Below are 26,578 nucleotides of genomic sequence, written 5' to 3'. Positions count from 1 at the left end.
CTGAACCAGCTGTTGTAGCTCCTAGGGCCTAGCACACCCTAAACTACAACTCTAGCAAGGGATCAGTAGGCAAACATATAGTGTAGGTAAGTGCACCACTTACACCTCACTAGAAAAGCATGTCGACTCAGGGGGACTCTACTGAGACTCCCCTGGTCAGTGTTGACCCTCCACAGGTCACTTCAAGATATGCAGCTCTCAGTTTTCAGGAGATGAGACAAATCTGTGTCTCTAGGAAACTGAAGCAGGGGTCTAACCCCACCATTCCCTTTCTGATAGGTCTCTTAGAGACATATGATGCCAGAAAGCTCTCTCAGTTACATGAGAGCATGCCAGCCTTAGAGGGAACCTCTGGGGATCCAGACCTCCCCAACACTGATTCAGCAGTTGAGGAGGAGGATCAGGAGGTACTCTCTGGGGATGAGGTAGACAAGGGTCTTGAGGTAGTCAGAAGGCTAACTAGGACCAACTTAGACTTACTTGGGCTAGGATCTGGGGGCCCCCCAGTACTAACCCGAAGTGGGCCTAACCTTGGAGTTAGGAGAGATAGATCTCTTTCTAGGGACTCCAATAGATCTCTGCACTCTAATGCCTCTTCTCAGGGGAGAAGGAATCCTCCACAGAGGAGATTTACTTCCCCTCAGAGAAAGGAGCATGAAGCTAGGATGAGACAAGCTGAACTGAGGATTGAAAGGGAAGAAATTGCCCTGGCCAAAGAGAAGCTTGCCCTGGCAAGAGAGCAGCAGATGAGTGGGCTAGCTCCCACTGGTGGCAGCAATCTCCCAAGAGATAGAGAGAAGGGTTTAGATACTAAACACCTGACTAAAATAGTGCCCCCCTTTAAGCAAGGGGATGACATCCAGAAATGGATGGCTGCTCTGGAGAGGGCCTGCACTGTGCAGTGCATTCCCCAGAGTCAGTGGGCAGCTATACTGTGGCTCTCCTTTGATGGCAAAGGTAGAGATAAGCTCCTCACTACTAGAGTTGAGGATGCTAACAATTACCAGGTCCTGAAAAATGCACTGGTTGATGGGTTTGGTTTAACCACTGAGCAGTACAGGTTGCTGTTCAGAGACACCCAGAAAACTCAGTCTCAGGACTGGTCTGACTTTGTTGATTGTGCCACTAAGGCTCTGGAAGGCTGGCTACTGGGTAGTAAGGTTACTGATTTCGAGGGATTGTATAATCTAATTATGAGAGAGCAAGTCTTAAATAATTGTCAGAACCAGTTATTACACCAGCACCTGGTAGACTCTGATCTGACCTCTCCACAAGAATTGGGTAAGAGGGCAGACAAATGGGTCAGAACCAGGATTAGGCCCAAGAACCAAGGTGGTGACCAGAAAAAGGAATCAACCAAGCCTCAAGAGAAGGGTGGGAATAAATCTACAGATCAAACCACATCAGGGCCCCAAAAATCCTCTGAGGGGGGTGGGTCCCAGAATCCTTCCAACAACCAGAAGAAACCTTATTGTTATCCCTGTAAACAGGTGGGTCATTTAAAAACTGACAGCAGTTGCCCAAAGAATAACAATAAGGAAAACATACCCCCAAGTAACATTCCCAAACCTCCTGTTACTACTAGTAGTAATCCCCCAGGTGGTGGGAGTGCCCCCAAGAATTTGGGTGCATTTACTTTGGGAGTTCCTGGGGACTCTGGCCTAACCAGGTCCCCAAACTTAGATACTCTTGTCTGTGAGACTGGCATGGGGTTTGCCAACTTCACAACTTGTCCCAACACTTTGGGCAAGTACAGACAGGAGCCCCTCATCAATGGTATAAAAGTTGAGGCCTATAGAGATACAGGGGCTAGCATCACTATGGTGACTGAGAGTCTAGTCCCCTCAAGGCAACTTTTACCTGGTGCCACATACCAGGTGACCAATATTGATGGAGTGCAGAGAGATCATCCCATGGCAGTGGTCAATCTCAGCTGGGGAGGTGTCACTGGCCACAAGAGAGTGGCAGTGTCACCAAACTTGCCTGTAGATTGCCTACTGGGGAATGATTTAGAGCTCTCAGCCTGGGCTGAAGTAGAGCAAGAAACCCATTCTAGAATGGTAAACATCCATGGTAAGGTTAGTGGGGCAGTGGTAGCCACAGCCCCAGTCCAAGAGATCCTCCCTGAACAGGTCAGGAGGGTTGTGCCAGTCACAACCCCATCTCAGACAACTTCCTTCCCAGAACAGGTTGTCAAGGCTGTAATGGTAACAGCCCACACCCAAACTGAGCCCCCTCCTGAAAAGGTTGGGAGAGTTGTGATGGCCACAGCTCAAACTCAGACAGATGACAGTGTTGTGAAGCCTGAAACTATGGATCACTCCACTCAGACAGAGAGTATTGAGGAGGAAGAGAAATCTCCCTCCCACCAGACTTTAGGAAAGGATCAGCCTCCTCAGGGAACTGATCTGACCCCTTGTGAAGAAACTGCCACAGAGGTAGGCAGGCCTAGCCTGGCAGAACCCCTGATGTCAGTGGACCCTTCCAAGATGGGACCCAGTCTGGAGCAGGTGACCTGCCCCTCTCTACCCTGCCTCAGTCAGCCCAGGGCTGTAGAGGTCAGGGAGGCCAGTGTTGGACCCCAAAGGGCCCCCTGTCCAAAATAATTTCCCAATCAGCAGATTAAGGGCACTGAAGCTAGTAGTCCTAGCCAAGTGAAAATAAAACATACTCCTGAGGGATCCCCCTTAAAATTAGTTAGGGACCTCCCACAGATGGACACTGTTGGGCACAGCCAAACTTGGGACCTGAGGGCCCCAGACCTGACCTGTCCCTCCAGTAAGCCAAACAGAGGGACCCAACCTCCAGCTGTAGGTAGCCAGAGGTTGACCCTGAGAGCCCAAAACAACTCAGTCTTGGAAAGAAAGGCCTATAGGGTGGAAGATGATTGGAGGAAGCTGAGCCCAAAATTAGTGGAGCCTCACTTCAGTACTCCATTTCAGCACCAGCCTTTTTCTTTGACAAAACACACCACAGGTAGAGATTCCCTATGGTGGAGACCCTCAGACACCCTTAGGGTGAGGGATTGCTTAGTGGACCATGACATAGGGGGTAACCACGCCAGTGCTGGTACTTCCTTAAATGGCCACTTAGGCAATATAGGCTTACCTGGACAAGGATAGCCTTATCTCCTTTCGTTTGGGGGGGGGTTATGTAGGAAGGTTGACCCCTGACTATGGTTGCCCCCAACTTTTTGCCTGGTGTTTTGCTGGTTTTCTGACTTAGTTGACCTGAGACCCTGCTATTCAGGACCTCAGGCCCACTGCTCTCTCTGTAAAATGGATTCCATGTACCTTAGGTACATATCTAAATTGGATACTGAGTCACCTTATCAGTCCCTGTACTGTGTACCTTAGGTACCCAGGGCCTAGGTACCCAGGGCCTACCAGGGGCTGCAGCATGTATTATGCCACCCCTGGATGGCCATCCAAATCTGACACAACTGGCTGCTTGACAGCTGGGGCAAGGTGGTGTAATCACCCTTTGCTTTAGATATAGTATACCTATATCTAACCCTAAAAATGGACACACAGATCTCCTATCAGTCACTCCTATGGCAGGCCTTAACAATCCTGAAGGCAGAGTGCTTGGAATCGTGTGAGATGGTGCTCTAGCATGAGCTGAGCCTGTCTGCGGCTTTCGGGATCCATCCCTTAGCCGTTTCCATGATATCGCATACCATATACTCTTAAGTGCATTATAATCCTCGCGGTTATGTGCCAACTCTGGTATCGCTTTATCAAAACATGTCGAGTAAGGTGTCATACGAATTGGAATACTAACCCCTCGCCAATTCTGGCGACGGGGTTAGCATTCCACCCTTCTAGAGGGACACGACATGCCTGTAACCTATAACCCGGTTAAAAGTCAGACAGAGCCTTAGCATCCACAAAATGGATGCTGCCACCGAGACACAAGTCTGCCCTCCTGCTGCTGGGAGTCCTCCCAGAGCAGGAGATAAGGACAAAGGGTTTCCTGCCAGGGGCGGTGCCAGCACCGTCCCAGACAGGGTTTTGTGTATTGTAGGTAGGCAGGGCTTTAGAGGAAGGTGACTGCACGTGGCACCCCGGTGCTCACTGTGCATAGGCTGGCTGGAACCAGTTCCAGGGTCACTCCAGACCCTGTGCTGGGGAAAAGCCCGCCAAGGAAGTGGGTGTAACCACCCCCCTCCTAGTCCCACCCATAGGGCAGGACTTAGTCGCGTGCCAGCCCCTTTTTACAGGATAAAGGTAGAGACTGGCCCCCTTCCAAATCAGATCATCTTTGGAATCAAGACACGACTTTCTGCGAAAGGACTTCAAGATTTCCTTCTTCAAGATTCTCCCTTGTGACTAAGGAGTAGTCACCCTGCATCCGCAGGCACCATCTAAGAACACTGCGGTCTGCTGCAAGTCCTTCCTCCGGAATCCGACTGCCCAGCTCGACGAGAACCGGCTTCCCTGGCACCTCTGACCTCTACCCACCTCTACAGCCCAGCTGAGAACCGTGGGTGCGACGAGACCTCAAGGGACCGGCCATCTGCAAGACTGCACGACTTCTTTCCAGCAAGCCCGCCGAGTGAATTCCTGGTGAGTGCTTTGGGGTCCGAGAAGCCCCCACCCTGAGCAGCTCCAGCACCGAAGAGCAGCCCCCCAGCATCTCCACGATCTGCGTGGGGCCCTTCTGCTTTCCGCTGCTCACCGCGTTGTTTGGCTACTAGCCCGTTGGCTTGTGGCCTTCCTGACGACGCCCGACGACATTTCTGCTGCTGGTCTGGTTGCTCCAGACTGGCCCTTGCCCCCTTCCAGAAGAGGAGCACCCCGGACCCTCCTGGTCCACTCAAGACGCCATTTTGAGTCCACCGCGTGGGCTTGAATTAGCCAAGGCTTGTTGCCCAATCCTGGGTAACTTCGACGCCGACAACTTCATCCGTCGTGGGACAGCTCGCACCTCCATCCTGGTCGCCGACAACGCCTCCTGGTCCGAGAGACTGCAGAGCCCAGCAGTGCCCACTCACCTGACTGCGGTGACTTCGCCCGGTGCCATCCTGGTGCCCACTTAATCACTGGCTAGTGATTCAAGAACTTGGTCCCCTCTGCTTTCAGGTTTTCTTCTTCCTTGATCCAGGCTTGGATCCATCGAACTTTCCTTCACTGGTCGCCTGCCAGCAACTTCTTCCTTCCAGGCTCCTGGTCCGGCAACGAGATCCCCGACGTCTTTTCAGACCTATGCAGCTGCAGCCCCTGGGCTAGGTAACTTCGGCACTCCGGTGTCCCAGCATAGCCTCACTATCCAAGGGTCAGGATCCACTGTCGTTTTCTCCCTACCAGGTCGGGTTCGCCCGTGAACACTAACTTTGTGAATTCTAGCTTCCATAGACTTTGTCCCGCATCCCGCGTGAGAGTGCACACTCTGCACCCGAGTCCCCTAGGCCTCCTAGTAGTAATCTAACGATTCCCTAGTCCAGTCCTAGCGATTCCAAAGCCTATTAGAACTGTTACTTACCTGCTAGTAATTCGCATTCCACTTTTAGCGTATATGGTTTTTCGTGCCCCTCGGGCATTTGTGTAACGTGCTAACTTAAAAGTATTTTCGTAAGAGTTTTGTTGTGTGCTTAGCTCCCTGTCTCATAAAGAGCCAGGGTAGTCTTGTTATAAATAAATACACTGTTTATTTTCATAACAACTTGTGTGGTGTCCTTTCACTGGGTGTTCAAGGGGTAATGTGATGGTAAAACAGCTGGCTTAACACGCCCTCTAGAGTCTTAGCCTTAGACTGCTCGTATCCATGCTACTAGGATAGCTGGTCTATAAGGTTGACTTACAACCAATCATCAATAAGGGTTGTTTGGACTGATATATAGTGATCACTAGAATAGTGAGCACTGCACATCAGGCCAACTTCTCACACCCTGGAAGAGAACTGTGGATTCGGCATCCCACAGGGTGGCGGTGTCCTTAAAAGGAAACACGAAAGAGGTTTAGCAGGTGGAGCCGGGAGCAGTGGGCACGAAACTGCTGGGTTCCTTGTGGGGGCTAGATGGGTTGATGGTAAGGGGTGCCACAGGCAAAGCAGCGAAAGAAACAGTGGAACTGTTAAGGTTGGTGCGGCCCGGCAGAGATGCCCAAAAAGCGAGCAGTAGCCCTGTCCTCCTTAAAGGGATCTAGAGAACGGAATCAGATTTCTCAGCATACACTAGACTCCCATCAAAGGGCATGCTGATTAACAAAGACAGGACCTTGCCCGAGAACCCAGTCGACCGCAGCAATGCACAATATATTTGCGGTTTACAAATATGAAATATGGCGGCAAGTTTTAACATGGGTACCTATGGCCCACTCGATGGAATCAGTGGATTCCAAGCCAAAACGAAATTCTGAACTTGGCAACATCACGGCCATCTTGGATCACCTAAGAAAGAACAGGGCAAAGGACTTCAGGCGCACCAGGGAGGACCTGTGCCACCGAATTCCAACAAACAGCTGACATTATTAGACCTGAGGGCCAAGCTGGTAGAAAAAATAAACATATTTGCAGAACGATGGCACAGGGGAAATGTGAGAAATGAATTGGGGTTAGAATGGCTGGTGGAAGACCGCACCACTAGGCTTTCTTGTGAGGGGTGCTTAGAAAGAAAAGCCAGATTATCCGAAACAGGACAATGGCATGTGGCAATCTGCCTATTGACATAGGGGGAAGAGGGAGGAGGCAGAGCAAGGTCTGGCCCAAGCCCCAATAATTTTTTTTTTAAACCGCAGTCTGCCTGCAATAAGCGCCACATTGAACTGCATAATGACAATTGTCCCAGCACTTACAGGCAGTGTTTGAATTACCGACTGGTGTAACTGTATGAGTTGTATCCATTATTGTTTTCTCTTGTTATGATTTGTCTATTTTGTTATGATTTTACTAATAGACGTTTACTAGGAATGTACATACAATAGTGAATATAATGAATGAAATGTGGATTCTTGTATTGCAACAAAAAATAATGAAAGGTTGTTACAAATGAAGTGGAATCATTACAATCGTTAAAGTAAAGTGCAATGACTTGTTGCGTTGTATTTTTGAATCTGCTGAAGTAATTAGCAGTACTTAAACTGGTGGCAAGGTAACCCATTTTAGAAAAAAGTATTGTACGTCCTACCCGGCCCCCTTAACGGACGTAACCCCTATAGTTGAAACCAAGCCCCAATAAGACATTTGTCAGTGCCTCATTAAAAGGAAGAATGGACTCTGAAGATGTATGCCCCAGTTGTATGACTTCTGTCAAGACATTAGTTTTAAGCTCCAAGGTGGGGAGCCGGAGGTCAAGTACTTCTGCTGCCCTACACATCGAGGATTCTTCTGCGGATGGATCAGACCCATTTCCGGAGAGTTATCAAGGACACTGACCTCATGAGTCCTCATACTAATTGTTATCTTGCAAGGGCTGAACAAACTCATCATCCAGGTCATAATCATTATCAGTCAGTCCCCAGAGGGACTGGAGAGAATGTTGTCTAGGCTGTTTATCCAGCAGCTGCCGCAGCACCTTGGGCAGATTTGGGTGCAACGTTAGCAGAGGTAGGACTGTAGTTGTAAAGGACAATTCAGGCCATGTCTTCATGCAGGGAAGTGGACATTAGGGTGCCCTGGGCAAGCGTGCGTTGTGGCGTGGGCAGCAGAGTTGGAATAAGAGATGAGGGCAAAGTAAGAGTGGAGGGGCAAACTGGTGCAGAGGGTGAACCCACAGCTGTCTCTCAGCTCCTTGGGGCCCAAAGGTGCATCACCAGGATTCAGCAGAGACCCAAAGAGTCAGGGCATGGTTGTGCAGAACTCTTCAATACGAAGAGGCGTGGCTGAAGGCCCTGGAAAATCTGGTTGTGCCGGAACAAGCTGTGGAATTGGCTCAGAAGTTGACCGATTTCAGGAGTGAGATCAAGAAAGATGGAGCTTGTTCAGGTGAATGTGATACAATGTAGGTATCTTCCTAGACAGTAATAAATAGTTATAAGCAAATATAGAAGACATGTGTTACTTACCGGTAACTGCAGTTATCCAGTATTGGTGTCTTTAATAGATTCACATGCCTGAATCATTCCCCGTCGTCGAGATGGGAGTCCCCGGTACATAAATAAGTAATGTCCCATAGACATATAGAGAACAGTAGGCCATAGGGCCTCACTTTTGTAAGATATCTAGGTCCTTTTGTAAAAAGGACCAAACTCTAGAAAAGAGCCAATCAGCTGTCACCTCCCTCTAGAAACTTTCTGGCAGGAGCCTCAGTCCCTCAGATTTTCGTGCGCACTAAGCTAAGTAGGCGCGTTACTGAGAGAAGTACGTGAGTCCTTCCAGGGGAGGCGGGAGGGTTGCATGTGAATCTATGAAAGACACCAATACTGGATAACTGCAGTTACAGGTAAGTAACACATTTCTTATCCAGTATTATAGGTGTCTTTCATAGATTCACATGCCTGAATCAGAGTAGCAAGCAATACAGAAAGCACATTTCGCATAGCACAGTATATGCAAGTTATTAGACAATAACATATCCTGCAATTAGTAACAGCCCATATATGCAACCAATACCATAAGCAAAGAAATGTGCATATAACAGAAGGATGGAGGGATGAAAGAAGGCTCACCTCAATGAAATAGATGGCGAAGCACTGCTTGTCCCACTGCAGCATCCTTCATCAGCTCTGTGTCCAGGCAATAATGCCTAGTGAAGGTATGAGGCTACTTCCATGTTGCCGCCCTGCAGATGTCAATCACTGGCACCACCGCAAAGAGTGCCATGGAAGTGGATATAGCCCTCGTGGAGTGGGCTCGCACCTTAGAGCACAGAGGCAGTCCTGCTTGTTCATGACAGAAGGAGATGGCTGCCGAAATCCAGCGTGAGATGCTTTGTTTTGTAAGTGGGAGACCCTTTCTAGGTTGCTGTAGGCCACAAAAAGCTGATTCGATTTCCTAAACTCCCTTGTCTTGTCGATGTAAAATTTCAAGCATCGCTTGAGATCCAGAGAATGTAATGCCCTCTCCGCTGCTGTACTGGGATTTGGGAAGAAGGAACGCAAAATCACAGGTTCATTCAGGTGGAAATCCGACGGAACCTTTGGGATGAACTTCGGATTGGTTCTAAGGATCACCCTGTCATTTTTAAATTGCATAAAGGGATCCTGAATTGAAAGTGCCTACAACTCACTCACTCTCCTTGCGGAAGTGAGCGCAAGAAGTAGCGCTGTTTTCCAAGAGATGTATTTCAAGTCAGCTCTGTGCACCGGCTCGAATGGATGCTTCATAAGTTGATTAAGGACTACATTCAGATGCCATGTAGGTGGCAACATCCTCACTGGAGGAAAAGATCTGTATAGTCCCTTCAAGAATTGTTTGCTTAATCTGCTTGACCAAAGGGAAGGTCCCGCTGCAGTTCTTTTATAACGGGATATCGCAGCCAAGTGTACTTTAATTGAAGAGTGGGCTAGGCCTGCCTTCGCCAGATGTAACAGTTAAGGCAGGATTTGTTCCGGCGAAGAAGAGAAGGGATGTATCCCTTGATCTGCACACCAAACACAAAATCTCTTCCACTTCAGGGAATACGTTTTGGTGGTGCTATCTGCTCGTGCTTTGGCTAGAATGTCTCTACAATCCTGCGGAATGTTTAAATCCCGAAACTCTCGGAACTCAGGAGCCAGGCGGCTAACTTGAGAGACTTCAGATCCGGGTGTTGAATTTGCCGGCTGTGCATAGTGAGTAGAGATGGACTCTGCCTCAGACGGACTGGCGGTTCCAGGGATAGACTATGTAGCTCTGTGAACCAATGCTGTCTTGGCCAAGTTGGGGCTATTCAAATGAGAGTACACGGCTCCACCTTCATCTTCGTGAGGACTCTGGGAAGAATCGGAAATGGCGGAAAGGCGTACGCAAAGACGTTGCGCCATGCGATGGAAAATGCATTCCCTAGAGACCCTGATTGGGGATGCCAACTTGCGAAGAGTGGGCATTTGGCGTTGATCCTCGTAGCGAAGAGATCTATTTGTGGTGTGCCCCATCTCGACAAGATTTGGTTGAGAATCTTCTGGTCTAACTTCCACTCGTGAGACGATGATTTTTGTCTGCTCAACGAGTCTGCGAGCACATTGTCCATACCAGGAACGTATTCCGCCTTTAGGGCTACATTGTTCATTATCAACCAGTTCCAGATTTTTTGCGACTTGCGCGAGAGTGTCAGCGAGCGCGTCCCTCCTGCTTGTTGAGATAGTGCATTGTCGTGGTGTTGTCCGTCCTGACAAGCACTAGGGAGTTTTTGATTCTTGGTAGGAACGACTGTAGAGCCAAGAATACCGCTCTCAACTCGAGCAGATTGATGTGGAGCTCTCTCTCTGTGGTTGACCACTTTCCGCTCATTTGCAGTTCTTGCAGGAAAGCTTCCCAACCTTCTTTGGAAGCGTCCGTCGTTATTACATGAGGAGCCACTGGAAGTAGGAATGTCAAACCTAGGGACAGGTTCCGTGAAGACATCCACCATCTTAGGGCCTTTACCATCTGAGAAGTCACTCTCACGTGGTCGTCGAATGACCCCGTGCACTGGGCCCACTGTCTCGAAAGTGCCTCCTGCAGAGGACGCATCCGTAGGCGACAGTGAGGGATCAACAGGATGCACGAAGACATCATCCCTAAAAGGTACTTGAAGAGTCGGACCTTCAACACTCTGTTTGAGGCTACTGTAGACGCTAGCCCTAGAAGCTTGTTTTGCCTCTCCTGAGAGGGGAATGCTCTTGCGGAGGTCATGTTCAAGGTTGCTCCCAAAAAGTTGATAGTTTGAGATGGTCGCAGGATTGATTTTTTCTGATTGATCGTGAGACCCAGTCAATTGAAGAGATTCAGACAGGCGTTTGAAGACCTGGGCGTGTCTTCAAAGGATGGTACCTTGATTAGCCAGTCGTCCAGATAGAGAAAGACTTGATGACGGCATTGCCTGAGATATGCCGCCACTGGGGAGATGGTACAAAGGGAATTTTACCTATGCCTCTGATCTTGTTTGAAAACAACAATTAATTCATACAAGCGGATAAACCAAAATTTATTTGTTTACCCGGACAATTCATTTATGTCATTTACTTCTCATTGACTTTTTTTGAAAAACATCACTTTTTGTTGACAGAGAAAAAACAATATCAACTTCACATAAAACCATACACCATTGTTAAGTATACAACAATATATGCAATTGACATGTAAGAAATGATAATGTAAATACAAAAACATACAATGCAAATGTGCTCTAAAATTGCAAGAATGAAAAAATTTAACTAAATCATTAAACAGCTACCAAGGGACAGTACTTGAGTTAAATGTCCAGGGAGTGTAACGTTGTGTGATCCCTCCCACACTTTTGTTCAAATATTATTGTATATGAATACTTCTTAAACACAAGAAATGTCACAAGTGGCACTAGTACGGTTCCTTAATGAATAAATGAATGCCACAATTCCTTTAATGAATCAATGAAATGCCGACGCGTTTCGAGTCTCCCTGTATTATTCAGAAGACTCTCATCATCAGGGCAGAATAGATCCTATCCGAGGGAACTAAACGGACCAGAGTTACTGGTCTTTAAGGAGTGTTGTCCATATCAATGGGTGTCAACCTTTCTTGTGGATCTGGGGATGGTTTTGAGTAATATCCTTGAGCGAGTGATTGTTAAACAATTGGTCCCAGTGTCGAGTTTATTTGTATATAAAACGTCCTGAGGCGGAAGGTGAAAGGCGCTGTCACGTCCAAAGTCCGTGTCAGATACCGTTCGTTGGGTAGCTACGCGCCTAGTCGGTTGCTCTCGCCGGCGGCTTGTGGCAAAAAAACACTGGGGAGAGACATTTGGTGAAGATGCGGGGCGCAGACTTGAGTCCAAAGGGCAAGACACGGAATTGGAAATGCCTGCCCGCTACTGCAAATCTCAAGTACTTTTTGTGATTTTTGTGAATTGGTATATGGAAGTAAGCGTCTTGTAAGTCCAATGACGCCATAAAATCCCCTTCCTCCAGAAGCTGCAAAACTTCCTGGATCGTTACCATGCGAAACGACTGTTGCTTCAGAAACTTGTTGAGAGCCCTGAGATCTAGGATTGGTCTCCATTTCTTTTTCTTCTTTTGGATTAAAAAGAAACTGGAATAAAATCCCTTCCCTCTTTGGGATGGTGGAACTCTCTCTATCGCTCCTTTCTGCAACATAAGAGATTTCTTGCAGAAGCAGTCGTAGGTTTTTGTGATGCATTGGGCGAGGCGGGGTTCGTGGAGGGATGCTCATGAATTCCATGGAGTGGCCGAATTGTATTAATTGAAGGGCTCACCGGTCCGTATAAGCTTTTTCCAATTCTGTAGGAAATAGGTAATTTTTCCTCCAATTTTTAATAAGGTAAATGAAGTGTGGACTGGCCGAAGTAAGATGTCATTGTCTTCGCCCGTTGTTTCTTCTCTGTCCTCTGCCTCGAAAGGACGACTTTCCGTATGAGGACTGTTGGCCTTGTTGTTGTTGCTGGCGCTGTTGGTATTGCGGCCTATTCTGGTTGGACGAATAAGAGGATCTGTACTGGAAACCTCCTTTGTAGGAAGATTGTCCTCTTCCTCTATTTCCTCGAAAGGACTGAGATTTATACTGAAGTGTGCCTAAGGCCCTTGCAGTGTCCGTATCCTTTTTAATGCTTTGTAACGCCTCATCAATTGTGGGGCCAAATAGTAGCTGGCCATCATATGGCATCTCCAAGATCTTTGACTGCACTTTTGGACGGAATGAGGTCGCTTTTAACCATCCTTGACGTCTTAAAACTGCTGCACCAGCCAGCTGTCGAAATCCTGTCATTGCAACATCCATAGCACAGTCTATAATCTCTGATGCTGATGTTTCCCCTTCTATGAGTATTTTCTTCACCTCTTCTTTGGACGCGTCAGGTAACTCAGACAGGTATGGGGCTATGTCTGATCACAGCTGTCTATTATAGCGCCCGAGAAGCGCTAAGGCATTTGCAGCCTTGACAGTCACTGCCCACATTGTTGAAAAACGCTTTCCTATGTTGTCCAGCTTTCTTCCGTCTTTAACCGGAGGAGCCGATACAGGAGAAGAAGGATTTCTAGAATTTTTCTGGGCCGCCTGCGTCACCACAGAATCCGGTTTAGGATGACCTGTCAGACAGGCCATTGCCGAATTTGGAGCCTTGTATTTTTTGTCTAATCTAGGGATTACAGGTGAAACTGAGGGGGGATTCTGCATGATCTGCTCCCCCTGTTTCCAGAGATAATCAATCATAGGAATTGTTCTCGTTGACTTCTTTAATGGCTCCTTAAAATCATACAGGAAACATTCCTGTTCCCGAGACTCCATTGTAATCTGGAACCGCTTAGCGGCCCTCTCCACACACATTATGGAAACCACCTATATCAAATGGTGGCGAATTTGATGGAGCAGGATCCGGAGATGCTGGTGAGGCTGCGACATAATCCTCCCCGTCATTATTGACGGATTGATCATCCTGCAGCTCCCCTTCTTCTTGCTGTTCCTCCTGCTCTTCTTCCTCTTCTTCGCCCCCCGAAGATTGAGGACCTGGTATATCCACTCGTTCCTTCTGAATGATTAGGGGCGGGGTCTTGGTCTCGGCGATGGAGCCATTGCGGGAGCTTGAGGTGCCGGGAGATTCTGGGAACCTCTGCTTGTAGTCTTCTATAAGGTATCTTAGATCTGTAACCAGGGAAGCTGGCAGGCAGACCATAGGTGTAGGTGGCGGACGATTCACCTGCTCCTCAACTTCCTCCTCATCCGAGCTTTGGCATTTAGCTCTGATGGGCTAGTCGCCAATTGGAACATATCCCCATCGTCAGAATCTTCATCCTGAAGTAGATGTGCTGGTGGTAATAGCTGCACACCGCTAGGGGAAGTTAGCTCTGGCGTCAGCGTCTTTCTGGTAATCTTCAGACACACCGAAGCTGACTGAAAGCCAGAATCAATCACCGTCGACGGTCCCGTCGACGGTGAGATCGTTGACGGAGTAGCGACGACAGCCGTCATCGATGATGTTGCCGTAGACGGTATAGATGTTGTTGTCGGCGAGGCTATTGTCGACGCCGATCTTTTAATTACAATTGTTGACGATACAGCCTTACCCGCCGTCGACGATGGAGTTGTTGTCGTCGATGATGATAATGACGATGACTCCGTCGAGACTGTCGTCGTCGACGTAGATACATAAACAGGAGATACTGCTTTCTTTATCCCTGATGATGTCGTCGACGATACCGTTGTCGTCGACTGTGCAGGCTTCTTAAAGGTATGAACTTCCTTTTCTGAAGCTGTTTTTGCCTTGACCTCTGAAGACTTTTTAGCTGCCTTCTTTTGAGGAGTATCCAAGGGGCCAGGGGAAGCTACCCTAGGTCTTTTGAGAGACAATTTTGAGGAGATTGAAGAACCCTCTCTTCCCTCAGAGGAATCCAGATTGTCTCTATCACTAAGCCCTTGGAGCCAGATCAAAAGGCGTCCTTCTCTGTCTTTTAGAGTCTTAGTAGAAAAGGTTCGACATACCTTGCAGTCCTTAATGACGTGATCTCGGTATAGACAGTACAGGCAGTCCTTGTGTTGGTCATCAATGTGTAACCTCTTTTTTCCACAAGAGGTACAAGCTCTGAAGAGACCCTTCGTAGGAGCATCAGCCATATTAATTTTCTTTGAAGAGAAAAACAGGAAACAATATCCTAAACTGCAGAAAATGCTGTAAAGCAACAAACCTGAGCAGAGCTCAGGGGAGACTCCCTTAGCACAATGTGCGGTAGAAAATCTGAGGGACTGAGGCTCCTGCCAGGAAGGTTCTAGAGGGATGTGACAGCTGATTGGCTCTTTTCTAGAGTTTGGTCCTTTTTACAAAAGGACCTAGATATCTTACAAAAGTGAGGCCCTATGGCCTACTGTTCTCTATATGTCTATGGGACATTACTTATTTATGTACCGGGGACTCCCATCTCGACGACGGGGAATGATTCAGGCATGTGAATCTATGAAAGACAACTATAATACTGGATAATGTGCGTTTCATATAACCTGTACAGAAAGTTTCAAGCAAACAAAGGCAATACAAATATTCTAGTTTATTTAATACTTAAAATATCAAGTTAAAAACAAAATACGTGATCAACATATAATATTCACTCTTAATAACATAGTTTTCTTTAAAAGAAAGAATGTACAATTCATAGGTGCAACAGTTGATATAAAAAAATACAATCCAATGGTTAATGGTGTGGCAAAACTGTGTGTGGTTAGATGCACGTTTCGGCGTAAAGTGACGCCTTCATCAGGAAATTAGGCCACAAATTCCTGTGTGGATGGAGACAGGAAGCCTAGATGACCGTTGGGCAAATAATGCTCCTATGTTTAAAAGGCTTTAGTATTCTTATTCTATATTGAAAATAAGAAAGGGTTTCATGGACCTTAAATATCAAATTGCTGATGGTACATCGGGTCCTGAGGTACAGACGAGTGGTCTTTTTAATGGAACATAGACATCAAAGTATTGAAATCTTGTTTATTAAAATGGACAATCCTATAGCGAGAATATTGTCTGTAGCTATGGAGAATCCAGGGGTCAGCAGGTACGACGTATGAACAGGGATGGATGCCCTGATTTAGTTATATTTCGCGTCTGCTATCGGCCGTCGTAGAAATCAGATATACTCCTGGATAGAGATGAATGTGATAGACAAGCAGGAGCAGATTCCTTACCTGAGGACTTTGAGCGTGATGAAGAACAACCTCTGGAGCGGATCCAGAAACGTAAATGGGACAGACAGTGAAATTTGGATGCGGAGCAGGAAGAAGTCTTAGAAACTATGAGTAGATAACAATCCTCATGCACATCGATCATCCACACCGGTTTCATTTATGAGGAGGAAATCTTGGAACCTTTCTAATTATATCTTTGGTACAAGTTTTTTTTAAACACATTGCTTGTTACAGCATCCACAGACTCACATAGTTGTAAACATCTTACTGTTAACTCAATGAAAGTACCTCAATAGATCCCAGCATGGAAGAATTCTACTGGGATTGAAGGCTGTAGGATGCACTGAAATGCCTTCAACAGGTTTATGATCTACAAAGCACCTGCTAACAAAAACACTCCAGTTTCATGAGAAATATTACCACAATAAAATAAATAAAAATGTTACTGAATACATACCTTTGGGTTTGTTTTGGCTAGAGTCTCTATTTTAACCCAAGCTTCTTCTCGTTCTTTCAATTTTAGTTTTTCCCTGGAAGACAGTAAAGCCATACTTAAAACAAGGCTAAATTGCATACAACAGAAAAAAACATAAGATTTTCTCAAACAAATCTTGCTAGTGTTTCAAACCACAAATTATTTAACAAGCATTTGCAATGCAATAGGTCTCGCATTTGCAAGAGTTAGAGCTATTGGCATTGTAAATGACTGTCTTTTACTTATGTATTTTGGTTTGGAGTGTAGTGAATGTATGTGTTGTGTATTGGAATTATGTGGTTTGTACTGGAATTGTTAGTGGTTGCAATAGACCTTGCCATAACAAAGTTACATTACTGCCTGCGTTAATTATATTACAACCTATTTTTCTTTGGCTTGTTTCAGGATCAGTGGGTTACAGTTTGTGTGCCCATCACTGGTTAGCATGTGTTATTAAACACGGTGGCGGCCCGCCTCTTTAGACATGAGGGCTGGGCATAGGAAAAGGGACCACCATCAAACCCCTGCAAGAGAAGGGCTCTATACGTGAACAGCTTAGTGAGACCTAAGAAACTGGTGCGTATGGAAGGGTCCGTGGATGAAGCGATGGGAGGGTCCCAATATTATTAACCACGAGAGGAGGTGGTTTCAGCGTTTTATAACTTATCAGGAAGTGACGCTGCAAGTAGCTACGAATCCTTCGCTTCTTTCTACGTGTGCTTCATTGTTAGTAAGACAACTTTTGCGGGGAGTGTCGAGGCCTCATTCAGGCAGGGAGGGTCATTCATCAACGCCAAAGTGTAAATGTTAACAACAAAGGCCAGTGACAAAGCACCTATCTAATGCAGTCTCAGTATCCCAAGTCATTAATGATTAAAATAAAGGTTTATTGGTAAAAACATCTATCAATCCGGGCCAACATACCAGTAATTCAATGAACGAGACCTATTGGCTATGCCAATGCTTGCTTAAGCTAATGTCTTTGTTTTTCTAGTTTCCCATTTTAGGATTTTATAAAGCACATAGCTTTTCTATTAATGACTGGTGCTCTGGAGTGGCAGGACTGACTCCAGTTAAAGCTCTTGTTTCATGCCATAACACTAAAAGATTTCAGTTTTACCGCCAATGTTGAATCTTCTATACAAGTTAAAACGTCTGGTATTTTTTCTACCTTTTCTATTATCTACGAATATCGAGCTCACTAACTCAAAATCAACTTATGTTTTGAAGTGGCTATGATTTTGAAATGCAATCAAAACTGTTACGGTAAAAATAAAATACCCAACTAATTCAACGTTGGAAGCTGCTATCATAATAGCGCGTCTCCCATTCGTATTTTCAGCAGTTCACTCTTAAAGAAGGTGTTTTTCAAGTTTGGTTTCCGATCTTCCCGTGAAATCGTGACATTCTAGCATTTTTTGGTTCTATTGTTCATGTATTGCTCATTAACCAAAATGGCGCTATTTTGACTTCAGACGGGTATCCCAGCGTCTGTTCTGCAGGGCTCCGGAAGCGTAGTGGCTGTGGTGTCATTACTTGTCCCACCTCCTGCTTTCCCTGTGTCTCCCTGGGAGGCGGGTGTAAGGTTCGCCAAGCCGGGGCAGACTTTGGAAAGGAGGCAATATCCAGGCTCCGAGACCCTTCTCTGAGTTGCTGTACTGTAGAGGCCCTGGGAATTAAGAGGACGAGGAGGAGACTGCAGTGAGAGGACCACAGGAGGCTGCAGCTCCCGGCGGTGGGGGCTGCAGTGTGGTCAGCGTCCACGGAGTCGCGATGCAGGGGGTTCTGGAGCTGCTGAACAAGAGCGTCCCCGGGCCTCGAGGGCTAGGAGGTTCTGGCTGCAGCGGCGTCAAAGGCTTGCAGTACAGGTACAGTTACCCCTCCTTCTGCGACTATCACACTGTATTGTAGTTATTCATCCTCCGGGGGTAAGGGAGCGCGGTAGCGAGGCGAACGCGCGCTGCTGCACGTAATAGATACCGGTGGTAATGGGCGGAGCAAAGGCAGGACATGCGCCCGCCTTTGCCCAATTGCGTGCCGTATTTTTCTTTATTAAAAACATGCTAAAGCCAATACCAGCCTGCGAAAGCAAAACCACACACACGAGCATGTGGTCAGCTTTCTGAAGCCCGTAAAAGAGGTCTTACTCTGAGCGAGAAATGCTGCGCACTGCAGCGCAAGACCTGAAAATGCCACACTGTCAATACATTTGCAATAAACATTCCTGATAAATGGAAAATGCAATTGAGAATGTAGAATATGCAAAATTAAACACTTGGTTATTTTAGTCAATTAAGGCATAAATTGTCAAACTTGTGTCAAATTGTTTATTTTAGTACTTTAAAGTTATGAATGTGGGGGGAAACTGACAGATGCAAGTGAGTCAGCAGTACGGCCAAGGAATGAGTACAGACAAGTGAATGCCAGACTATCCCAGGTGCTGATTGTAATTTACAGTGGTGCACTTTACACCTCAATCAAAAAGCGTGGAAGGGGTGTAGAAAGAAAATCTATATTTCTAATGTACTCCTCTGTGAATAGGCTTCCTCAGGTATAGCTTAATATAAAAGCTTTACCAGTGGGATTCCCATGAGTGGGTCCAAGGAGCTGTCAGAGAAGTAAAAGTTACTTACCTTCGGTAACAATGCATGTGTCCAAGACATAGGGTAGTTATAGATTCCTTACCTTAGAATTTCCCTCAGGCGTCAGATTGGACCTGGGAATTTTTTCTTAGCAAAAGCCCTGTACACCAGTAGGTGGAGTCGGTCGACTCCGCGTCCGTCGTCAGCGTCTCCAGGATGACGTGGCCTTCCTCTAAGCAGCTGCTGATGGGCTGTTGAGTGTGTGTGGGTGTAAGGTGGAATGTTTGGAGGTGTGGAAGTGAGCTCCAGGCAATAACGTTAGATAATATCCAACACCTAGTGGTCGGGTGATGTTCCATGATGCGGGAAAGAACTGTTGAAGTCTTCCCCAACAGCAGGTGTGGTATGATCAGGCGGAATTGTACGTAAGTCACAGCTTGGTGGTGGAGTTGGAAGGTTTAGTAAAACCTACTTTACCTCTGCCTCTGGAATTACTTCCCATATATGACCACGTATTACATCATACTGGGGGATGATGTTTAGGTTTGGGTTTTATGATAGGAGGTAATGTCTCAGGGGAGGTTGTCTTGGACCCTCCACGATAGGATGAGTGGCGAACGGCTCCACGCGCTGTGATTTTTGCAATGCTCTCATTGCTTTTGCCGTTGCATTATCTTTATGTTTTCTAGAAGGGTGTCTACCAGGGGACCAAAAAGATGTTCCCTCGTCAAGGGAGAGCTAGTAAGTTCGGTTGAACTTTAAGCATAAAGTCCGACACCCTTAGCGAGGCATGTCACCTAAGGAGCAGAATTGAATTAATGCCCCTAGCTGCTGTGTCAGCTGTATCAAGGGAACAGCGTATTGTTGTATTTTATACAAGTTTGCCACCCAGGAAATCGTATGCTTTTTGTGCTCTTCGGGATGATGCTGGAGAATCTCCTCTATCTCATCTCAGTGGGCCCTGTCATAGCACGATAAGAGACCAATGGCGTTTGCAATCCTCTAATGGTTGGCAGATATCTGAGAGTTTACCCATTTATGGGCTGTGGCCATGAGTAAGGTGTAAGTTGTCTCTTAATATATATAGGTTCAATTGGCGAGGGCTTGTATTTGTTTATCGACCCTGGTAGTGATAACTCTAGCCCTAATGGAGTGGTTGAAAATGTCTTGAGTGTACCTGAGCATATCCTTAAGCATTGGCAGATATTGTGCCAGACGCTGATTGGATGAGAGAATTTCAAATAAAATAAAGATCAGTATGCAGAGGTTCTTTATGGAATGTAGCCACCCTACTTATCTGGTCATAAGTTGTTGCATCATTGGGGGGATTAGGAGGTCTGACCAGATATAGATCCAGGTCTGTATTATCAGGTGGGTCTGTATCATATGACTCTCACGGATCATCTTGAGGTGGGATTGATAATTGGTCTCCATACACTCCCATCACCTGTGTAGGAGTGAGGTAAATCCTCAGGTGACTCAGTAATAGAGTGAGCAGGTGAGAGCTGTGGTGATGGGGTGTGCACAGCAGGCTGTGATGGTGATGGGCTGGTTCGCAGTGGGCTGGTAGCTTTATCCCCCTTTTTCTTCTTTAGAGGAATGTTCAAAGCCTCCTTAAAAAAACAGCTGTCTTTTTGCAGGTTGTGACCCTGAGTGTGGGAGTCTGGTGAGGATACGTCCAGTATCTAGATGAATCATTAGGTGCTTTTGACTTGTGCCCAACTTCTGATGAAGTCACTCAAGCACCGGTTCTACGGTTTCCAAGAAGTGTGTGGCAACTGTTTTGGACTCCAACGCAGGTTTAGCCAATGTAATTTTTGGTGCTGATGCTTTTGGCTCTAAAGCAGATTTTCTCTGAGCCGAGGTGGAATGGTGTTTCGGTTCTGAAGCTTTTGGCGCTGAAGGTCGGCTCAAGTGCTAGGTGATTCTTGGAGCCGATCTGCTTGTATAGGCTGTTTTTTGTAAGCCGAGTATGGACGTGTCCAAAGCAGCTGCTTGGTGTGGACCAGGGTTCAAAGACAGTGGTGGCCCAACAACAGCCTTGTTTTTTTGGTGTGGAGGCAGTGAAGTTTATCAACATTTGCACTAACCAGGGTGGAGGTGGCAAGTGCACAGTACTCCCGGTTTGCCCTGGAGTGATGTTGTGCATTTCTACATTGGATCTGGAGCTCTCATCAGTAAAAAGGTTACCTTCGTCAACAGCCGATGGATGGTACTCCACCTTGTGTTCCGAACCAAAGAGGTCCAGTGTGTCTTCAGCAATGCATTGAGACATCTCAAGTCGTCGAGCCCTCCGATCTCAGTGTCTTTTTCGAGTGTGACTGCTACTCTTGCTTGCAATGCGCATTGTCCTTGACTCCACTGTTGATTCTTTTTCCCCCACTTTCTTATTCGGACGTTTGCTCCGGTTCAATACCGTCTTAGGTAATTTCTCAGATACTGTCGCTATTGTTTTCGATTGCGGTCCGTTTCCGGGATGAGAATAGGGATGGAGCTGCTGGATTGGAATGGGTATCAAGGAAGGTTGAGGTGGAACAACTGGCCTGTATCCGGATCCATCTATGGATCATGGGGGGCCCGAGTGGCGCTGGAGCAACTGGCGCGGATCCAGTAGGGGGACCCTCCTGAATCCATGGGGTCGTAAGCATGCCGGAGGGAATGGGCTGCTCAAAGATTAGGTGCATGGTCTCATAAAATTAGCTCAAATGGGCAAGGAGCGCTTTGGCTCCTGGAAACGCGGGGAGGAGCTGAGCTGACACAGACACTGGTCAACCGAGGAACCAGATCTCGAGTGGCGGTGCTCACTTGTCTCGTCGGCCGACGGACGTGATTAAGTCGATGCGCGCTTTGACTTTTTTCTTCTTGTGGGACTTTGACTTACCCAAGTGTCTCGACGACTTCGAAAGCGATTACGACCTTGGGCTCCGTGACCACTCCAGAGACCTTCCTCTCAACTAAGACCGTTAACGTCGCTGCGTTGAACGATGAGCAGTCATAAGCTTGACTGATTACCCCCTCAAGGCCTTCAGGTACATGGCGTGGCAGTCTGGTCAGGCCATCGCGTCATAGTCCAGCTTGAGGCACCAAAACCATACAAGGTGCAGGCCAGTTGTGACAGGCGCCACATGGCTTGAAGCCGGCCTTCTTCGAAGACATCTGTAGGAAAGTAGGATCTGCTTTCATGGGTACCCTCACTTCTTACTGGTGTCAGTATGTTTTTTGTTTTTTACAAGTCCGACTGGGGCCCTGCTAATCAGGACCCCAGGCAATGTGTTTCTCCCTAAATTGAATATGGGAAGTACTTCTGTACATCCACAATTGCTACCGGTGTACCTTTGTAAGTGCCTATTAAATTGTACTAAGGCACCCAGGGCATAGGTACACCAGGGGTGTCCCATGGGCTGCAGCATGTATTGTGCCATCAATGAGAGACCACTCAAACTGTGACTAAAGGCCTGCTATTGCACTGAGGTCACTACACTCAAAACCTGTAAGTCACTCCTATGGCAGGCTCCTCAGTCCTAAGGGCAGGGTGCTTGGTTGTAAGTATGAGGGTGCTGCTGCATGATTAGAACACACCTACAAAAACCGGAGTCTATTCTCCAGTTTTGTAAGTGTGGTCAGCCATTTTAATACATATAGTGAATACCAGTCATTAAGAGATGTCTAACTATATAGTGGCTCCACCGAACCCGGTCATGTTTGGTATCAAACATGTTGGAATCATACCTCAACAACAATTCCAGTATTAGAAGCATCTACAAACTCCTGTAACATAACATAACGAACAAGTTACTTACCTTTGGTAACGATATATCTGTAAGAAACAGTAGTTAGTATTAGATTCCTTACCTTAGAATATCCCCAGGCGTCAGTCTGGATCCGGAAACTTTTGCGTAGCAGTACCCCTGCGCGTCAGTAAGCGTCGTCTGCAGGCGTCCCCTGCGGCTCCGCGTCCGTCGTCGGCGTCGTGATGACGTCGCTGGAGTATATAGACGCCGCCTCGCGCGCTGACGTCAGTTCTTTGTACACAGCTTTTCCGCGCCAGAACACGCAGAGCCATGTGAGAACCAACACTGGTGCCATCTGAAACTAGGGCCCTGAAAGGGATGTCCTTAACCCTAGGTATCAGTTCGCAGAACGGGGAGGATGGGTGGGGCGGTAAGGAATCTAATACTAATGAATATGCTACTTACCAGTATGCATCTGTTCTTGGCATGTAGGGCTGCTAACATTCATATCTTAGCATTAGATCGCCGCCTAGTGTTGGGTCCGGATGATCGCACATTGTTGTCCTGGAAGAGTCTTCGAAGTATCCTGAGATAGGTGGCTCCTCCCCTGGACTACAGTGCGCATGGGCATCGGCTCCATCCCCAGATTGTTTTTCGCCATTGTGGCAAAGGATGGAGTGAAAAGTGTAAAGGATGCCCATGCTAATGATTGAATACAATAGTATATCTGCAGCTGCGACAGGCACCGGGGAGGAGGGTGGGCGATATGAATGTTAGCAGCCCTACATGCCAAGAACAGATGCATACTGGTAAGTAGCATATTCAGTTCTAGGCATGTGGGCTGCTAAATTCATATCTTAGCATAGAATACATAGCAGTCCCTCCATCAGCGGCGGTTGCCCGTGCCAGCTGCAGAAACCTGAAAAAGTGTCTTGAGAACAGCCTGTCCTACAGCAGCTTGCTGCTTGGAATGCACATCAACACAGTAGTGTTTTGTAAAGGTATGTGGGGTAACCCACGTGGCTGCTCTGCAAATGTCTTCTAAAGGAATGTTCCCCAGGAAAGCCATGGATGCCCCCAATTTGCGTGTGGAGTGCGCCCTTGGGGGTATTGTTAAAGTGCGCTTGGCCTTTTGATAACAGATTTGGATGCACTTAACGATCCACCTGGCTATTCCTGCTTTGGAAATAGGGTTGCCTTTGTGCTGTGGTGAGAAGGCAACAAAAAGTTGTTTTGTTTTCCTAAAGTGTTGTGTTCTGTCTATGTAGTACATCAACGCCCTCCGTACCTCTAACATATGGAGCATTCTTTCCGCTACCGTTTGTGGGTTTTGGAAGAATGCCGGTAAGTCAATAGTTTGGTTGAGATGAAACTGTGACACCACCTTCGGAAGGAATTTGGGGTTAGTACGTAGCACTACCCTATTTGGATGAATCTGAATGAATGGCTCTTGGATTGTGAGCGCTTGTAGCTCACTAACACGCCTCAGTGACGTAATAGCAATGAGGAAAGCTACTTTCCACGTTAGGAACTGGAGTTCACATGAGTGCAGTGGCTCAAAGGGTGGTCCCATCAGTCTGGTGAGGACCACATTGATGTTCCACACCGGAGCTGGCGGTGTTCTTGGGGGAATGACTCGTATCAGACCTTCAAGGAAAGCTTTAATGGCAGGCACCCTGAAGACAGAGAGATGCTGCCTATTCTGAAGATAAGCTGCAATGGCGGATAGATGTATCCGAATAGAAGTGAACGCTAGATTGCACTTGTAAAGATGTAGCAGATAGCAAATGATGTTAGGGATAGATGCATCTAGCGGGTTGATGTCATTGGCTGTACAGTAAATGACAAAACGCTTCCATTTTGCAGCATAGCATGCTCTGGTAGTAGGCTTCCTTGCCTCCTTGATGATGTCCATGCATTCTGGAGGTAGGTGGAGGTATCCAAACTCTAGGACTTCAGGAGCCAGATCGCCAGGTTGAGCTGTTGCGGATCTGGATGCTGAATGTCTCCATGGTTCTGCGTTAAAAGTCTGGGCGTGAGGCGCAGTCTTTGATGCGGCACCACTGAGAGTTCGAGGAACGTGGTGTACCATGCTTGGCGCGCCCACGTTGGAGCAACCAGGATGAGAGTCATCGAGTGCTGCCTTAGCTTTCTTGCCACCAGCGGTATCAGAGGGGCTGGCGGAAAAGCGTACGCAAATTTGCCTGACCAGTTCATCCATATCGCATTCCCCTGCGACTGTGGGTGAGGGAACCTGGCGGCAAAGTGTTGGCATTTTGCGTTTTCTTTTGTTGCAAACAGGTCTATCTCCGGATGACCCCACTGCTGGAAGTACGGGTGGAGTACAGATGGGTGTAACTCCCACTCGTGCATTTGATGGCTGTATCTGCTGAGCAGATCCGCCATCTGATTGTCCTTGCCCGGGAGGTGTTCTGCCATGAGGAAGATGTTCCTCTGAATGGCCCACCGTCACATGCCCTGAGCCAGATGAGACAGCTGTGGCGAGTGGGTGCCTCCCTGCTTTTGAATGTAGTACATCGCGGTCATGTTGTCCGTCCGGACTAACACTACCTTGTTGCACAGATGTACAATGAAGGACTTGAGCGCCATGAAGATTGCCATCAGTTCTAGATAGTTGATGTGCATCTTCTGTTGCTGCGTCGTCCATAGTCCCTGCACTGTGTAAGTGAGCAGATGAGCTCCCCATCCCTGGAGAGATGCGTCCGTTGTAAGGGTAATCTGTGGCACTGGCTCCTGGAACAGTCGGCCCTTGCAAAGGTTGTGTGGAGTCCACCAATGCAGAGAGTCGTATGCCCGACTGGTAACCAACACTAGGTCTGTTAATTGTCCTTGAGCCTGTGTCCACTGATTTGCTAAGCACTCCTGGAGCGGGCGCATATGCAACCGTGCGTGAGGGACTATGAAGATGCAGGAGGCCATCATGCCTATCAACTGCATGAACACTCTCGCTGGAAGTGAGTGTTGTGGTCTGAACTTCTGGATCAGAGACTGCATGCTGTTTATCCTGACTTGGTTTGGTTGAGCCATGGCCGTCAGGGTATTGATCGTCGCACCTAGAAACTGCCGGACATGTGCCGGCTGAAGATGCGACTTTGGGTAGTTCAACGAAAAACCTAGATCGTGAAGGAGGTGAATGGTAGTCGACATGTCCGCGGCGCACTGTTGTTCCGACTTGGCTTGAACGAGCCAGTCGTCCAGGTAGGGGTAGACATGGATGTTCTGCCTCCTGAGGTGCGCTGCTACTGTCGCCATTATATTTATAGAAAAAGTGGTCCTAGACACAATTTGTTAAACCAGACACAATCAATGTAAGTGTTAATTATTCACACTAAGTAAGGGGTCAGATTTAATCTGAACAAACAAAAGGAGATGTATTATTAGCTAATGCTGCTATCAATGCGAAAGAACCCAACAAAACAGTACCAAAACAATTTATACTGCAGTTTTATTTACATATTGATAAAAAATTTGGCAATAAGAGAATTAGAAAAAGGGGGGTGCTCAAGTGATGAGAAGGAAAGGCTGAAAGCACAGGATTTAGAATAGGTTCAGTGCAAAACAAGAATTATATTTACATTGCACAAAAGTAAAGCCTACCCCTACAAAGTATATACACACTATTATACACGGGGACTGGGAAAATGGTACAGGCTTTAGGAAATTAAAAGGGGGGCATAACCGTCGACGTTTCGACCCTGGCGCAATACGGGAAAGTTGCGACCTCTGCTACGGGTCTTCTTCAGGACAGATGGGGGCGGGGAGAGGGGAGCACCTGTAAAGTAAGTATAAATGAATTATATTTACTTCTAAAGGGGTTAACATTAAAAAAATTTTAGTAAAGAGGGGGTGTTGGGTACTTTACCACGGCAAAGACTGTGGCGGTGTAACAAGGCCAGATCATTTGGGCGATACACCTGCAGAAAAATAAGCACAAAAGGGGAAATCGACTGTTAGCCCATCTCCAAAACCACTGTCGCCAGACACTTGGTAAACACTCTTGGGGCTGTGGTCACTCCGAAGGGTAGGACCTTGAACTGATACTGCCT

The 26,578-nt window shown here is 47.1% G+C and overlaps 1 protein-coding gene across 2 annotated transcripts in view; it reads right to left on the bottom strand.

Moving 5' to 3' along the window:
* PPP2R5C (protein phosphatase 2 regulatory subunit B'gamma) overlaps positions 1-26,578 on the bottom strand; it is a 1,473,822-nt gene that overhangs the window by 209,596 nt on the left and 1,237,648 nt on the right. For both annotated transcript variants that reach the window (XM_078660190.1, XM_078660191.1), the window contains one exon: positions 16,181-16,253. In XM_078660190.1, coding sequence (XP_078516316.1) covers positions 16,181-16,253 — 73 coding nt within the window. The remainder of the gene's footprint in view (positions 1-16,180; positions 16,254-26,578) is intronic.

Source organism: Lissotriton helveticus, chromosome 9 (assembly GCF_964261635.1).
Source record: "Lissotriton helveticus chromosome 9, aLisHel1.1, whole genome shotgun sequence".
In the NCBI taxonomy this organism is placed as follows: domain Eukaryota; kingdom Metazoa; phylum Chordata; class Amphibia; order Caudata; family Salamandridae; genus Lissotriton; species Lissotriton helveticus.
Note: the sequence above shows the minus strand (reverse complement) of the source record. Positions and strands in the feature narration are given on the sequence as shown.